At 36.5% G+C, this 16,714-nt stretch overlaps 1 protein-coding gene across 1 annotated transcript in view; it reads right to left on the bottom strand.

The window, feature by feature from the left end:
- Positions 1 to 10,845: 10,845 nt before the first annotated feature.
- luzp2 (leucine zipper protein 2) overlaps positions 10,846 to 16,714 on the bottom strand; it is a 242,615-nt gene continuing 236,746 nt past the window's right edge. Inside the window, exon 12 of the mRNA XM_061709270.1 lies at positions 10,846 to 11,756. Coding sequence (XP_061565254.1) covers positions 11,649 to 11,756 — 108 coding nt within the window. The 3' untranslated portion in view covers positions 10,846 to 11,648. The remainder of the gene's footprint in view (positions 11,757 to 16,714) is intronic.

Raw genomic sequence — 16,714 nt, 5'->3', positions numbered from 1 at the left:
AGGAAATTTTACAGTAGAAACTCAAACAAAGCATCAGAGATGAAGAGACACAACAATCAAACAGAAACCAGGACATGCCAGAACAGACTTATCAGAGAAGAAGCAAAAGTCAAGACAATTTTCACAGACAAACTCATACGGGTTGATGAGACACAAGTGCAAATGATCAGGCAAGATTAGATAAGGGAAGTGAAATAGGTCAAAACAAACTATAACAGATTTTCAAAATAAAGCAGGAACTAACCAAACCCAAAACCATGACAGTTAGGCCTTCTTTGTGAAAACCAGCACTCTTCACTCAAGTCTTTTTCAAATGACCTCAATACCTCACATTTTTCCACACATCCTTCCAATGTTTCTAACATAACAGTTTCAAAGTTTTTACTTACCACTTGGGGTTCAGACATATGAATTTCTAGAAATGGAAAAGCATCAACTTTTGGTTTAGTCTTTCTGCAAATCCAGCAGTATATTGGACCTTTGATCATAAAAATGTCCTATTTTAACGGTTGCACAAAAACCCCATTTGTTCCAGAAAAGCAAACTGCGTGCAACCTTTTTTCATCAAAACATTTTTTTATTTTTTTTTAAACATCTTATAAAACAAGAGAAAGCGTTAGTAAGAATTACTAGCAGGTCTCCTGGTGAGGAAAATATACTTGATGCTTCTGTTCACTTTTAAAATGATTACTGAAGCTCTTGCTGTTGTGGACTTTCACTAACTGAAGAATGTAAACATATGAGGAAATTCGGCCCACTATGACATCATCAAGAGCCTAAAGAACTCTCCAGAGGGAAGTATTCTCAGCACCCTGAAAACCAAATACTTCAATAGTACATTTAGATTCTCCTAATTTTTTGAGCATCTTGTCCCATCTTTTATTTTAATTTAATTTTTTTGATTTTAATTTTTTAATTTTTAATTTTATTTTTATTTCCAGTCGAATTGATTATTGTAATGCCCTTTCTGGTCTTCCTAAAAAGAGCATTTCTAGTCTCCAATTACTACAAAACTCAGCTGCATGTGTGCTGATGAAGACCAGAAGGCGGGTTCACATTACACCAGTTTTAGAATCACTGCTTTGGCTCCTCGAGCGCTTCAGGATTGATTTTAAGGTTCTCTTATTAGTTTTTAAATCTCTTAACGGTCTCGGGCCTTCTTATCTGTCTGATCTGCTTTTACCCTATAAACCCTCCCTGAGGTCCTCCGGCACCGGCCTTTTAATCATTCCCAAAGTTAGAACCATAACCCACACTAAGGCATCATTTCATTAATACGGCCCACGTCATTATACAAATAAAGATTGATTAGATTTGATCTAATTCTCTATTTACATTGGACTAAATTATACCTGAACCTGAAGTAATTCTAAAATTACACCCCGACACCTGTGTTTCTTCTAGCGCATTGGATATAGACTTATATAAATTTATAAGCTCAGTCTATATCTTGATATAATTTACAGGCATCAATTCTTGAAGTGATATCAAAGCTTCGTTTTCACATCCCAGATAGCAAAAGATGTTAATTCACTGTTGAATTGTGGTCAAAAAGGTTGATTTTTGGCTAAGGTTGACGATTGATGGTGGATCAACCATCAAACAATCATGTAATTCTAGTCAATAAACCAATGTTGAAAAGATGTCATTGAATCAATGTTGTTTTGTGGTTGAATTTTAATGCTAACATCTAATCAATGTTGACTCAACGTATTCTGTTTGTCAGTGGCCAGGCTTCAACATGGATTCAATATTTCTGCCTAACCATATTTCATTATTGATTCACTCATATTTTGCTATAATATTGTATGTAAGTATGTAGTAAGTATAATATCCTCTACTTTAACCAAACGAGCAATAGTCGCGAAAAAGAAAAATAGACAATGGATGTGAGAGGAAACCTTGAATCTAATCACAGCGTGGGGCAAACCTCGTTACCAAAAACGATTTGAAGGAATGGTGCACAACCACACTTTTGGGAAAATATATAATATCAATATATATATATATATATATATATATATATATATATATATATATATATATATATATATATATAAGGATATATCCATAAGGATTTTTGAGACTGGACCAAGTGTAAGGAGAGGTTGGACTACTTCTGAAGAAGTGCTGCCCTCAGAAGTGATAAAAAAAATGGGAGCAAAGCCAATTGAGTTTCTTTATCTTGACAAACTGGTATGAGAATGGGACATAAGACAGTAATTCATCATAAGACTGTAGATAAGTCAGAAAACATGGAAAAGCACAATATGACAAAGAAAATAAATACAAACACTGCACATGTATATTGTCCAGAAAAAACAAGTTTGAAAAGGAAGTTTTAAGTCCAGAGTTGTAGGTCAGAAGAGTTTAGGCATTACATACAGTACATAACTGTCCATCTACAGAGCTGAGTATGACTTTCGTGTCCTGTTTTAAATTTATTTTACTTTGAAATATAATTTTGGTTTTCCAGTTGCTATGCCCTTGCTCTTTCAGTCACTGATTGGTAGTTTGAATTAAAATTATGCGCGTAAAGGTTAGGCATTAAAAACGACTTTATTATAATTAATTTCCTTTCTTATATCACTGTCATAATAAAAGGTGATGAGGACAAGGCTGAGGGCTGATTAAGCTTTTATATAGAGTCATCATTTGATTTTTATAAAATTCACCATCAATTACAATCTCCATGAATGATTCAAGTTGAATTTTACTGATAGCCTATAGTAGAAAATGATCAAAACATTATTTTCAGAGTTTGCTGTTTAAATTAAATATTTCAGGTAAAATTAATAATCTTAAAATTAGAAGCATAACCTTAATAGGCAATTTTCCCTTTAAAGCTACACGCTACTAATAATCCAATTCAAAATGTTAATTAGTTTTTTCTCTGTGAGATCAGTTGGAATTTATGGATGACAATACTGCAGTATGTTTCATTTACAACAGTTCACATCTCATTACACAGTAAAATGCCACTCTCTAAAAGAATTAATGGTCTTCCTTATTTCTAAGTAAACTAAATAGTGCTTTTTTTCATTTCATGAATCACTAAATCGGTGGCTGTATCTATGCCATGGGGCAGAGAGAACAGCATATTGGTAAAACAAGTAACAGCTTACTTATTTTCTTAGCCCATCATACTGAGGCCCACGTCTCCTGTTTTCTTAAAGTTTGAATAGGACTTTGTAGTCAATGCAACTTTTCTTCAAATGTCATCCTTTCTCAGCTAATTGCACCAGTAAACCCATGTCATATTTTGTCATCTGTCTGTTTTTTCTGTTCTCTTGATGGCTTGTACTGGAATGTAATTTCGTTGTGTCAGGACGCTGGGTCAATGACAAATAAAGCTATATCAATTTCAATTTCGTTTAAAGAAAATAGAGAGAGATACATTTATGATATATTTCAATCTCAATCTCGGCACACCGCATTATAAGGCGCAATATCAATGATCGGGTCTATTTTCATACATAAGATCCACCGGGTTATAAGGCGCATGATAAGCGAAACAAAACAGTCTGGTAAGTTGAACTTTATTCAACTCCTTCACAATAACTCAGAATATCGTTCAATTGTAACAAATTCAGAAAAATACACTCACATTTTAAAGGTATTGTGACATAATTTTTAACATGCTTTTAACACTAGTAAAAGTCTTGGCCAATATCCCTCAAATGTGTCTAAAAAGGTGTAACAAGAAAAACTTCACTCCAGTACTCCATGCCTGGCTTTTTTATGACGGTGTTTTTCGCCTGTGAAAAACACGTCCCTTTCCCCCTTTCCTGTCAATCATTGCCCCGCTCCTCCTCCCAACCCCCCCATCCTCCACTCCTCTCCCCCAAACTGGTATGTGATTTTGTCTTGCACACCGTCCACGGGCTGAGCCTCGATCAGAAGGACTCAGGCCCCCGACCGACACCGGGCAAGCGGTCTTCCGTACGCCACATTTCCCACGCCCGCCGCTCGGACGGGGATTCGGCGCTGAGCCTCTTCGCTCGCCACTACTGAGGGAATCCTTGTTAGTTTCTTTTCCTCCGCTTAGTAATATGCTTAAATTCAGCGGGTTGTCTCGTCTGATCTGAGGTCGTAGGCGGAAAAAAAAGGAGAGCGCGGGTGGAGAGGAGAGACTTAGACGTCTCTCTCCCTCCAGCCACTACTCAGTGCTCGGGTGATTTGTCTTGTGGGCGGAGAGAGGATAGGTGATGGGCAGGGAGCTGGGTGGAGGGGGCGGTGATTTAGCGGACCTATACGTAACGGTCCGCCACCCAACCAGATGCGCCGTTTTTGCATAATTATGCGGAAACTCCCAGAAACCACACAATACACTGAATGTTAAAAGTTCGGTTTTTTTTGGGTATAATTGATGTCAAGTCACCCAACAAAACACAAAAAATCAAGAAAAATTTGTTTTTCATGTCACAATCCCTTTAAATGATTCCTCTCCCACAAATCCACAAATAAAAAGTGGCAGAGGTAAGTGTAGTACTACATCCTGTTCTCTGATTGGTTCATCGTTGCCAGCGATATCTGACACCTGAAGTTAGTGTGAGGTTGGAACAACGTTGTATTCCAACATTTGATTATAATTTGATTATAATACAGATTTGAAAATTGGGTTTACGCTAAAAACCCAACGTTGGCTTGAAGTATAATTATAGTAAAGTAACATTGACTAGATGTTGGATGAGCTAATTAGTCAGCTAATTAGCTGACTTTGCTTCCCATATCCAACCAAGGAACGACTTTAATGTGTCAACAATCAATCAAGCGGAGTGGCTTCTCACCTACCAAAGTCGCACTAAAACATTTTAACAGATTATTGAGGGCAGTGTACCACAATCAGGCGCACCTGATTATAGGGCCCACTGCCGACTTTTGAGAAATATAAAGGATTTTAAGTTCGCCTTATAGTGTAGAAACTAGAAAATGATATTTTCTTATTCAAAATAGGATCAGAATAGAAAACACTTGCAGTACAAGCTCTTGATCTGTGAGGTTTAAATCTGTGAAATCTTAAAGCAAAGAACAATACCAGCAAAAAGTACAAGCTTACTTATCTCAGAGAATAACATGAGGACCCTCAACATGTTAGTGTTGTTTTGAAGGTTTGTTTGTGTCACTGTAGGCATGACCCCAATCATCCTCCAGCTTGTGTCTGCATTTACCCAACTCAGAATGAATAACACTCTAAAACTAATCAGCAGGTCCCTTGTGATGGGTGATCGAGCTGAAAACAAGATGATTCCAGTTACTGCGAGATCGATTGGCGCATTTCTACTCAATACTGCTCCCCTGACAATCATCAGCAGCTCAGTGTCAGCTGTGTAGTGCTTTAAGTGTCTGGGAGCTATCATTTCCCAAGGCTTAAAGTGGGACACGAGCATCAACAACCATCACATTATGTACTTGTGTGCCAGTTAAGACCTACAGTTGACCAAAGGAGCTGTTGAGACAGCAGTCACTGCGTGTTTCCTGTCTACATTCGTCTCAATTTGTTTTCAACAACCAAAGAGGCATGTTACAGCTTGTGTTTTTGTGTATATCTGTATCTCTATCACTCTATATACATATATGTTACAGCTTCTGGCCTGTTTATATTTTTGTAATGCGGTTCTTCCAGGTTGCTGGCCTGCATTTCAACTGTGTCGTTGCTGGACCAGGATTGGTTGCCTGACCCTGTCTCCCTCCACCCGCCTGGTACCTGGCTGCTCGGCGGTTTTCCTGTTCCTGGACTGGCTGTTTGCTGTTGTGGTCATTCTTCTTCTCAACCAATCCACTACGAGGGATCTTCATTTAAACCCCGCCTCTCCAGTTGCAGCTGGTCATGCTCAACAGCTTGCCACTTTGTCTCTGAGGTTTATGGTGATTCTGTTAGCAGAACTTTTGTTTAGGCACTGTGTTGTACTGGATTTAATTTCTTTTTTTTTTTTTTTTTACCATTTGATTTCTTTTTTGGGGTCCCTGCTTTTGTATACTCTTGAGTTTTTTTGTTCTTTTGATTTGGCTGTCAACAAATGGCCTTGACTTCAGCAGACTCTGTGTAGAGCCTTAATATTACTTTCCATGTGCATGGATTGTGTGTGTGTGTGTGTGTGTGTGTGTGTGTGTGTGTGTGTGTGTGTGTGTGTGTGTGTGTGTGTGTGTGTGTGTGTGTGTGTGTGTGTGTGTGTGTGTGTGTGTGCACTCTTCAAAATTGTTCCCTTTTAAAGGAGAGCAAGTGCAAAAAAAACAACTTAATTTAATATAGCCACATATTTTCCTTGCACCAAACTCAGTTCTTTAAACATGATGTTTAGCCCACATTTTCGAACATTATCGGCAGGAGTTTTTGGTCATGAAATAGAAAATCACCATGTTGAACTTACAATAAATATGGAAATCAAGGAAGAATGACTGGAAGGCTTGATTATAAAGCATGCGCGCAACATGGCAAGGAACAGAGAAAATTGCAGATTTGAAAGGAAAGGTGATAACACAGGACATAGGGAATGACAAAAAACTAAAAGCACGTCTTCACGCCTGCTTCATCCTGTTCAAGGTTTTGAGATGTAAGAATCCATGAGATGACTCAAGGGCAGAAAATTAGGAATAATGATAATTCACCTTTTAGTCACAGAGTTAAGACTTCTGCACACTTGCATGACATAAGACAAAAATATGAATACATTTTATTTATAGGTGCCTTTCTCAGCACTTTAGGACACCTTACAGAAAACGTCAATTATACCAATAAAAAAAAGAGCAATAGAACACTACCAATAAATAAATAAATAAATAAAATAAACAGAAGACATGGAACAGTATCAAACATAGGAATGTGTCCCAATTCAAGCAGGAGTTTTTTTTCTACCAACTGTGGAAATGTTCTCAAATGTTGAAAGTGCTTATAAAATTGTTAAGCATGTGGTCATTGCCCACTTTTTCCCTATATATATGTATATATATATATATATGTATGTATATATATATATATATATATATATATATATATATATATATGTATGTATATATATATATATATATATATATATATATATATATATGTGTATATATATATATATATATATATATATATATATATATATATATGTATATATATATATATGTGTATATATATATATATATATAAATATATATAAATATATATATATATATAAACTGCACCCGTATATAAGCCGCATCCGCTCTATTTAGAAAAAAAGATATGCAAGCCGCAGATATTTATGTGGTTAGATTAGATATTTACTACATGTACAGAAGGATTTTGAGCTGTAAATGATGTACATGTTTGTACCTAAATAGATCCTTTCCTAACAGTGTCTTTTAACACGGCAGCAACTTTGCTGATTAAAACGGGACAGAACCAAGAGAAAATAACCGGTATTTATTCATCTATTTATCTGTTTGAAATCTGCTTCTACCTACTTCTATCTGCTAAAGAAGTAGTAGCGTATTCTTCTTTGCATTTATTTTGTCTTAGTTTTTATTCTAATTCCGGTTAGCACTCCCCCTAGCGGTGGAAGAAAAAACCACAGAATAGCCGCACCTTTGTATAAGCCGCATGGCTCAAAACCTATGAAAAAAGTAGCGGCTTATAGTCCAGAAAATACGGTATATATATATATATATATATATATATATATATATATATATATATAATTTAATTTTATAAAAGGATGAGTTGAATTACCCAGATTAAAAGTGGTTTAAAGATTCTGTTCAGGTTCTGTATCTATCCAAAGCACATTCATAAATTGTACTTCCTCTGAAAAAAGCAGTGTGAACTCCTGTCGTATTCACCCATGCTCTTTTGTTACCTCCTTCTTCCATCAGTGTGATAAATGATACAAAATGTACAAACATGTTTTGCAGTCTCGTCAGGAGACATGTTTTATAAGGCTGAATAAAAGTGTGATCATTCTCCAAAGAAAAATGTGCGCTTCATTTGCGTTGCCAAAAATTATAATCAAACCAGGCTTGATCTGAAACACCCATTCAGATTAATTGAAATGTTACAAATGATGGTTTAAAGTAAAAGTTGTTAAATCAGGCATGATAAGCATCAAGTATTCACCATTGCCAGTGTGCACGACAATGTCATTAGTCAATTTAAATTATGCAGTCTAGGTACTTTGCTTGAAATGACAACCAGAGAGGAATTTATTAAAGTTTTTAACCTTCAACCATCTTAATAATTAATGGTAATCTATTTTTAAAGGATGTTGGATTAAAAAGAGAAACATGGAGTTAAATGTCATTTAGTGAATCGCTTTGATTTCACTTTGGCTTTTGAAGAGCAGGCTAAACATTGCCAAGTTTTAAAATAACACAGTATGGAATTGGATGTGTGAACAAAGTATATCTGCCTGGTCCTAGTCCAATTTAGGAGTTTGAGGGAAATGTCACACCAGGATAAAAGACCTTCTGTACTTCTGTGTGGGATGAACATCTAATGCAGTTTCAAACACGTTTGTCTTGAAATGTTAATTTGTACCAGGTTTTTTTTTATTTTATATGAATAATTAAAGTGAATCAACAGTGAGGGATTCTGATCTGACGGTGAAGTGTGGGGTCTGTCTCATCTGAGACAATCGCAAACAATGGCCTGCATCTCCCAGACGGAATACGGTGACAAAGTGAAATATTTACACATTTTAGTTTTAGGAACAGCAGCAGTGGCACTTGAATGCAAACCACCAGATCTACAACAACATAGTTGGGTGATCAATAAAGACCAATAAAAATCGGAATGCAACAAAGGAGGGGAAAAAAAAACAAGGACAGGCTTTCAAATATTTTCGCAGAATTCAAAATTAATTTCACTTAATTCCATACAGTACATTTATATGAATTATCAATTTTGGTATTGATAGTTAGACAAGGACACTGACAACTTTTGTAAATTATTGACTTGACCTGTGAAACTATGCACATTTGTCTTTGTCTCAGTATTTTCACTAAAAGCTTCAGGACCTAAAACAGACCAAACGGCCAAAACCGGACGTCATCCTCTTTTAAAACCGTTGTGTAAGAGAAGAACCACTTTGGATTTATGTTTCTTTTAGGATCTCTCTCTCTCTATCTCACAAAGGCTGAAATATGAAGAGCAAATGTCCTCAAAAAGAGCATGGTATTGTGAACAGCAGTGACGAATACAAAAGCCACACTGTATGATCGTATCAAGCAGGTGTATTGGACAGCAAACTCAGCCATCTTTCCTGTCTCCTAAGGCTTTAGCTGCCAGTGACCCTGAGCTGCAAGTTACTTGATCCTCCATGGGTTTCCAAATCCTGGCAACAAGCCCCTTTGTTTTCTTCACAGCAAGAGAGAGAACCGACCTGGAGTACGCTCTTAATCTTGCAAAAAAAGATGGATTATGATTCCAAAAATGGAGAGCCCACCTGTTGGTTAACATTTACCAGCATGGGAACTGGAATCTGGAGATTTACCAAAATGTCACCTGAAGGGAGGGTGTGACCACAGAGCGGCTTAAAGCCGTTGGTGGTGTCCTCAGCTCTAAAGGGTGCCTGTTTTTTTGTTTTGTTTGTTTTTGTTTCCTTGCCCTGCAATGGTTAGAAATAGGCATGTTCCTTCGGGTTGAAATTTACAAGTAAACTGAGAGCTTTGGATTTGCTCCCATGAAATATATATATTTCCAATGTTTATTTACATACTCTTTTCTTCAACTTTAAACCTTTTTTGTAGCTTGTTCTTGGGAACTCCAGCTATTTCTGTTTCAACATTGCCATCAACACAAAATCCCACAAAACTCTGCAGGGATTTCGAGATGCTGTGCTGTTTTTATTTTTGATCCCTAAAACTAAGTGTATAAGCTACAGGGATAAGATTATAGAAAGCGTAATACTTTTTGGGTTCACAATTAAACCACAAAAATATAAACGGCTGCATACATACATACATACATTTATTAACTTTGGTTTCTTTTTATAATCGTGGTCAGGTTTCAAACCAAGAATCTGAACATCTTATCTCTGCAGCCTCATAAATATTTTGCTTCTACCAGATTGTACAGTTTGGATTTTGGTCACTCAAAACATTAAAGTAAAGACATTACATTGGACTCAGAGTCACTTTTCATTGATCCATCCATCCCATCTTCTACCCACTTTATCCTGTACAGGGTTTGCTAGAGCCTAGTGATCAGGGGGAGTAATGTTATAGAAGCTATATAGACATTAAAATCACATGTTGCTTGTTATGTCGAAGAAAAAAAAGAAAAAAGAGAACCCTTGAATAAACCAAAAAAATTCATGCCCTTAAAAATAAACAAGTAAAAGGCAGGAGGCTTTAGTTGCCCAGTTGCAGTTTGCAACCAGAATATAAATACTGTCTTTATTAAGCTATTTTTAAATATTTTTTTTTATATCAATCTTTTTCATCAATATCCTTATTTGCATGACATCACTACTGTTCTCTTGTGAAATAATACACTTGTTGTTGTCTATTTAATTCAATTTACCCAGCACATTACATAAATGTCAGACAGAAGCGTGTTTGATAGACAAGGTGGACTTGGATGAAGAAGACCTACCACATCTGTAGGTGTAACCGGCTTGTTCCAAGGTCATAAAACACTATTTTTAGCTTGATTTGATTCCATTAATGAAAAAATTGGATTCTGCATATCTAAAAAAAAAAACAGATAACTTTAAAGTTAAAAACTCTGGAGCTATAAAATTACCAGAGGAACCATTTATCTTTGTCACAGATGTCAGCACCTTCCCAGAAACCTCTGCAGCGGCGTCTAGAAATATAAATCATGCAGTTAATATACAAGAAGTCGTTACACAAACATGCTCACTCGTCTCTTTCCCACAAATAACCATTTATTTTTCACACATTTACTGAAAATTACAGTTTATTTAAAGGACACAGAAAGGTCAGATAACACAGAAACATGTAGCTAGGAGTTACTACTCAGTGCATGGCACATTCTCAGGGAGACGACCCATTGTGAGTCTTTGGCTCTTTGCCTCCAGAGTGTTAAAGGCAGAAAGAGTGCTGAAGTATTAAATGTTGAACAGTTGGCCAGCCAACTTGAGCCTCTATATTTCAAAAGGAGGAGTAAATTAACCTTGCTACAATGAGTGACAAACAATATTCTAAGTTGGGTAATAGTAATAATAATGTAGTAGTAGGAGTACTTTTTTATTTGTCAATTGATATATTTATCACAGGAAACAGTGTCAGACCTCACCAGTGCAAAGTTTTTGTTTTTTTTTTGCTTTTGTTTTACTTTTATAGAAAGATCAAACATTTAGAAAGCAGTGTCCTCACTCAGAATAAAACTTAGATAAGTAAACAACAAATGAACAATCATGAAACAAGTTACCAGTGCCATTGCTACCTTTTGAAAAGAATTTTTAAATGCATGCCATTTTACTATGGATGTTTTCAGATGACAGTTTGAGATTTGTAGACAGTTCCAGTATCTCAGTTTCTGCTCACAATGCCGGTGCATATGTGCAGCTGTGTGTGTGTGTGTGTGTGTGTGTTTTGAAAGTGAGTGTGTGTTAATGTGTGTGGGCGCACAAATCTTGTGAGAGTGTGCAAGTGTGTGCTCTTTAGAAAGATCCTTCAGGCGATGCAGGGGCTCTGCTTTCCAACGATACACCATCATCTCACTTGTCTTCATGTGGCTTTGTCTTTTTGCTGCTGCCTCCCTCTGCCTCCTCGCTGTTGTCTGTGAGCTTTGTGTTGAATTTTCCAGTCTGCACTTGACTCCTTTGCTGTTAGGTTAAAAAAAAAAACATTCACAATGAGCTAGACTGACACAATGATTCTGCAGTAGACACACAGTAGTTAGAAATCTGAGCTGGAAAGGCTCCTGGAGGTTTATGAGACAAAAGAAAGCAGGAAAATGTTTTCCCTTATCCAAAGCTGATATTGATGGCAATCCTCTGATTGTTTTCCCCACGGATTTCGTAATCAATTCTGTCTCTGTCCTGATTTTTTAACACATGAATCCTCCCCTCTTTAGAAGATGTTACTGTCAATGGAGCCAAATTAACAAGTTGCTAAATTTCTGTGCTATTTTAACATTTTGACTTTTTTAAAGGTCTAACCTGCCGATACCAGTTTTGGCCAATTCCAGTTTTCTTTCTGAATGCATTAACTTAATCAAAAAAGGAAGATAGCAGAGGCTGCAGACTGTGTGCGATCCCTGTACGAGCATCAGCGTAAGTGTGTGATAATGTTTTAAGTAAAAGAGTTATTTAACCATACCTTGTATGTAAATGACTTTTAATATTTAACACAACTTCATTGTTGTTTTTAGGTTTATTTATTTAGTTTCTGAACATATATTAAGGTCAGATCGTTATTTTTTAAATATTAAGCAGACATTATATTTCGTGCTTTTATTTTGAAAGCGACTCGTCGAGACCCTGAACAAAAAAATCTGTTGCCTCGGATTTTACCCACAGTTAGTCTGTAGGCTAAGAGTGTCATCAATACTAAAGGTTTGCCCATGAAAACACACTAGCACTTGGCTAATAAGAGCCACAAGGTTTGTTTTTGTTAATTTTATGTAACGTTATGTCTGGCTCAAGTTTGGTTGCCATTGACAGTTTTGGTTAAAAGCTGTTTATTTCATAGTAACATAGCACTTCATTGGAGATTGACTTAATTACAATACATAAAACAAGAGTAAATGTACATGTTTGTTTATTTGTTAAAATCAGTTAATAATAATTTCATTTAAGCAAAAAAGAGTAACTGTATCCAGAAAAACCTCAACATATTATAGATATAAGCACCACTTTTTGAAAGATTCAATTTTATTAAAACATAACCCGAATGAATCCATAATTCACAAACGTATTTGTAACCTCTTGCTCAATTTTTACCTGGAAAATTCAACACTGTTCGTAATAAAACATTGAATCCACTGGTATTTTCTCAAGGGCGGTTGTAGTAAAGGCTGAACAAAGGATAAAAGGTACACATGATAAAATACCCACGGTACCATGAGCAGAAAGTAAAATTAATCAGTCAATGACAAACAATCTACCAAGTGGTATAATTAAAGTTCGCATTATACAGGAGCCCGAGCATAGCAGCAGGTGCAACTTAATTGACTGGCGCAAAATGAGCTTTGAAAGAGATTGTGAAAATGAGTGCTAGAGTTGCAAATTACAGCAACGCCCACGAGCTGCAGTGTCCTCCAGAGTACCACGGCTACATGAAGAGACACCACGCTCAAGACAAGTCTGGATTTGCATGTTTCCACACTGAGTAACGATCCAGCTGAATAAGTAATGTACTACAAATATGTATTTCTGCTGATCTTTAATTTGAAACAGCATCCTGAATGGGCCTAAATGACAGTAAATATTTACAAAGCTGGTATTTGGGGTGAGATAAATGTCTATAGGAAATTCCTCTAGTGTTAAAACCTAGCTGTTGTAACATTATTTTGACGCCACAGCAATTGAGATCAAACGAAACGAACGTTCAGCAGCAGGTTAAAGCACATTAACAAACAACAAGGCAGTGGGGTTTATGTGCTTTAACACTGGGTCAAAGTCTAAACTTCAGCTGAGCTGGTCACATTGCAACTCTTCTTATGTGTTGCATGTTGCAAGAGCTCTTTTTTTTCTCACCTATTCCTTCCACTGTGTGTAGACAAAATTGGTCAACTTTAATGCAGCTTTCTCTGCTGTTTCGAGTAATGTAGGTCTCTGGAAATGGCATGGTAAAGAATGAAGCACCACCAGTTTTCTAAGCAAATCATCTGTTAAGTGTTTACCAATGTCACCGTGGAGAATGCCTTAAGGTTGGCTGGCTGTTCACAAATTCAGTTCACATATCACTCCTCGTGGAAGTGGGCTATAGTTTTATCATCTGGCTTGAATCGAAACACACAAATGCACAGCAGAATTAATCCCTTATCACTGCCAGAGGAGCACGCAATCTTTGAATTTGACAATTTACTTTACATATATATGATGAATATTTAATGAAATAATAATGAGAAATGCTGCACGTATTACAGAAAAAACTATCCTGAAGAGACTAATCTTTAATAACTGCACTTGGAGGGAAACCTGTGGAACCTGATGCTCAAATGTGGCTTCTTGTCCACCTTCAACATTGTGACTCATATTGACTGGAAGAAATAGATAATTCAAGCATATAATGCATTTTAATTACTACAGGTGTCATTTGGAATACACAGAAAAGTATTCCAGTCATGGCAAAAAACAAGGTTTTGCAGGAATCTGCAGGAATCTGAGGGAGAAGTCAATATTTCTCAGTTTTATACTGTATTTTTCTGTACCTACAGAAAGACGGAGGTTTAACACCCACATTTTTATATATATATATTTTTTTATTTTCTTTATATATACTGTATATATGATATGAACACAGCGTTTTTAAAACATCCAAAAAATAAATCATAAAACAAGAAATACAGTTTTTTCTCTGTTCTGTCATTACAGAAAACATCATTGAAAAGCTCTGTTTGTCTCTCCAGGATGAAACAGGATGAAAGCCTTTATTGATTTGTCTGATCAAATCAATGAGAGCGTGATGCATTCACTTTAAGCATCAATTTTCCTTTGTTGTTGTTGAATCCTTTTGTTTGACAAAAGCACAAGATTGCAGAACCTTTTTTTTCTCAATACATCTGTGTATCAGGGAAGACGTCCCTCAGGCTTGTAGTCTCATAAATCGAGCATGAGGACACATAATGAAGGGAGGGTGACAGAAACGGGGAGCGCGTTAATGCAGATTGATCCACAGACACTGGAATGCAAATCGCTACTAATCAAATTGTTTACCACACCATGAATGGCAAGAGCTGTGCATGAGGGATACCAACAGACAGCAGGAAAAGAGTCAAATGTAGATTTGATGTGACAGCCCACCGTGGAAGGGAAAACAGATAACCCTGGAAAGGTTTAAAACCAATCAGATATTACAATTAACCTTTGCAAAACAAGCAGGAACTCACTCGCTGCCATTATTTATATTGTTAAATTAGCTTGTTGTGTTAATATAAAATAGAATAAAAACCGTTGGACTACTTTTGTCCTTTCCATACATTGAAATAAGTCAGTATGCTTTTGCTTCTTGTGCTGCTGTGAATCAGTGACATGATCCACTGTCCAATCCCGTAACTACTGCCAGAACTTAGCTGGATATATTTCTGGCAGAAAAACAAAACAGTGTCAAATGCACATTTGTCAACATCTGGTTTAGAAAAAGTCTGGTATTCTTGTGCAAATAGTTTGTGTATCGAAAATATGGATCTCTGCCACTTGGAATGCATGACAGTGGCTGAGTTACAGAGTACTGAACTGCATTGAAATCAGGTCCATTGTTTTGATGTTGCATCTGCCAACACCAAACAGGTGTGACTCAAATCAGGAACGCCATGACTGAGGCAGCTACGCACCGACTATGTCGGGGCATTGAATTTCACACATGAAGGTGACATGGGAAAGCAGAATATTACATTTTAGTGGACTAGCGTCCTTTTTGGGACAGCCATTCCACTTTGTTGCCTGATTTCATTTGGTTTGGCCAGTTTTTGACAGGAATTATGCATTTGTACTGTCAGGTACATCTACATTTATGTAGCCTTTCTTCACTCAAAAAGCTTTAAAACAGACTTAGAATGTGTTTTGTGGTGTTTGTGCCTTAATTATTGTCCTGTCAAAGTTGTTTCAAAAGAAAAGCAGCTTTATAAAGGTCCAATTTATATAGCTGAGATGAATGAGGTGAATAATATTGTCTACCGTTCTTGTTTTTCTGGTAACACAGAAAAAAATACCAATTCTCATGCCTTGTTATTAAAACACACAAATTAAACATTCAAGAATCATGTTGGAAAAAGTAAGAGTCATAAGCAAGTTAATGATATTTTGTACACAATATTTTGCATATTTTTACTCAGTTAAGAGATGTGGTCCAGGACTTGAAGCCAAAAAGCAAGCACAAATCATGATGCTCACTCTTCCATACTTCATTGTTTGGGATGATGTTTTGATGTTGGTAGGCAGTTCTCTTTTTGTGGCACAATGTACTAATCCATTTAACTTTCAGTCCTCAAAATGTTGGTATCCTGAGAACAAATAAAGTCTTTTAAATGCGTTTTCATAGTATCACTGTGCGTTACCATGATGCTCTTTGGTAAGGACGTTTTGGAGACCACCGGCTTCCTCCATGGTGTTCTGCCATGGAAACCCTGTTTGTTCCGTGTTTGTTTAGTAAACCCCTGAACACAGATGTTTGCCAGTTTCAGCGATGTCTTCAACCTTTTAGCTATTACTTGTCTGTTGTTTACCTCACTTAGCATTCTGCATTGTGCCTTTTGGAGTCATCTTGGCTGGCCATTCACTTCTAGGAAGAGGAACTGCAGTAATAAACAGTCTCCTTTTATATGCGGCTTGTTTAACGCTGCACTGATAGATGGTTAAAGACTATGAAGTGACTTTGCCTCTTTTCAGTCTAATGCAAATCAACCACTCTTGATCATATGTCTCAGAGATCTTGTTTTTGCGAGGCATGTCTGAGTTCATCAGACGTATCTTATGAACATCAAGCGTAGCAACGTTGTATGAGAATCTTTTTTCAATATAGTTCTAAACAAAAGCATCAGACTTATTTCACTGATGTATATCCAGGTGTATTAATCACTGATTCCAATTAGCTTTCATTGAATTAATTAGTGTTTGGG

This window comes from Cololabis saira, chromosome 2, assembly GCF_033807715.1.
Source record: "Cololabis saira isolate AMF1-May2022 chromosome 2, fColSai1.1, whole genome shotgun sequence".
Lineage (NCBI taxonomy): Eukaryota > Metazoa > Chordata > Actinopteri > Beloniformes > Belonidae > Cololabis > Cololabis saira.
Note: the sequence above shows the minus strand (reverse complement) of the source record. Positions and strands in the feature narration are given on the sequence as shown.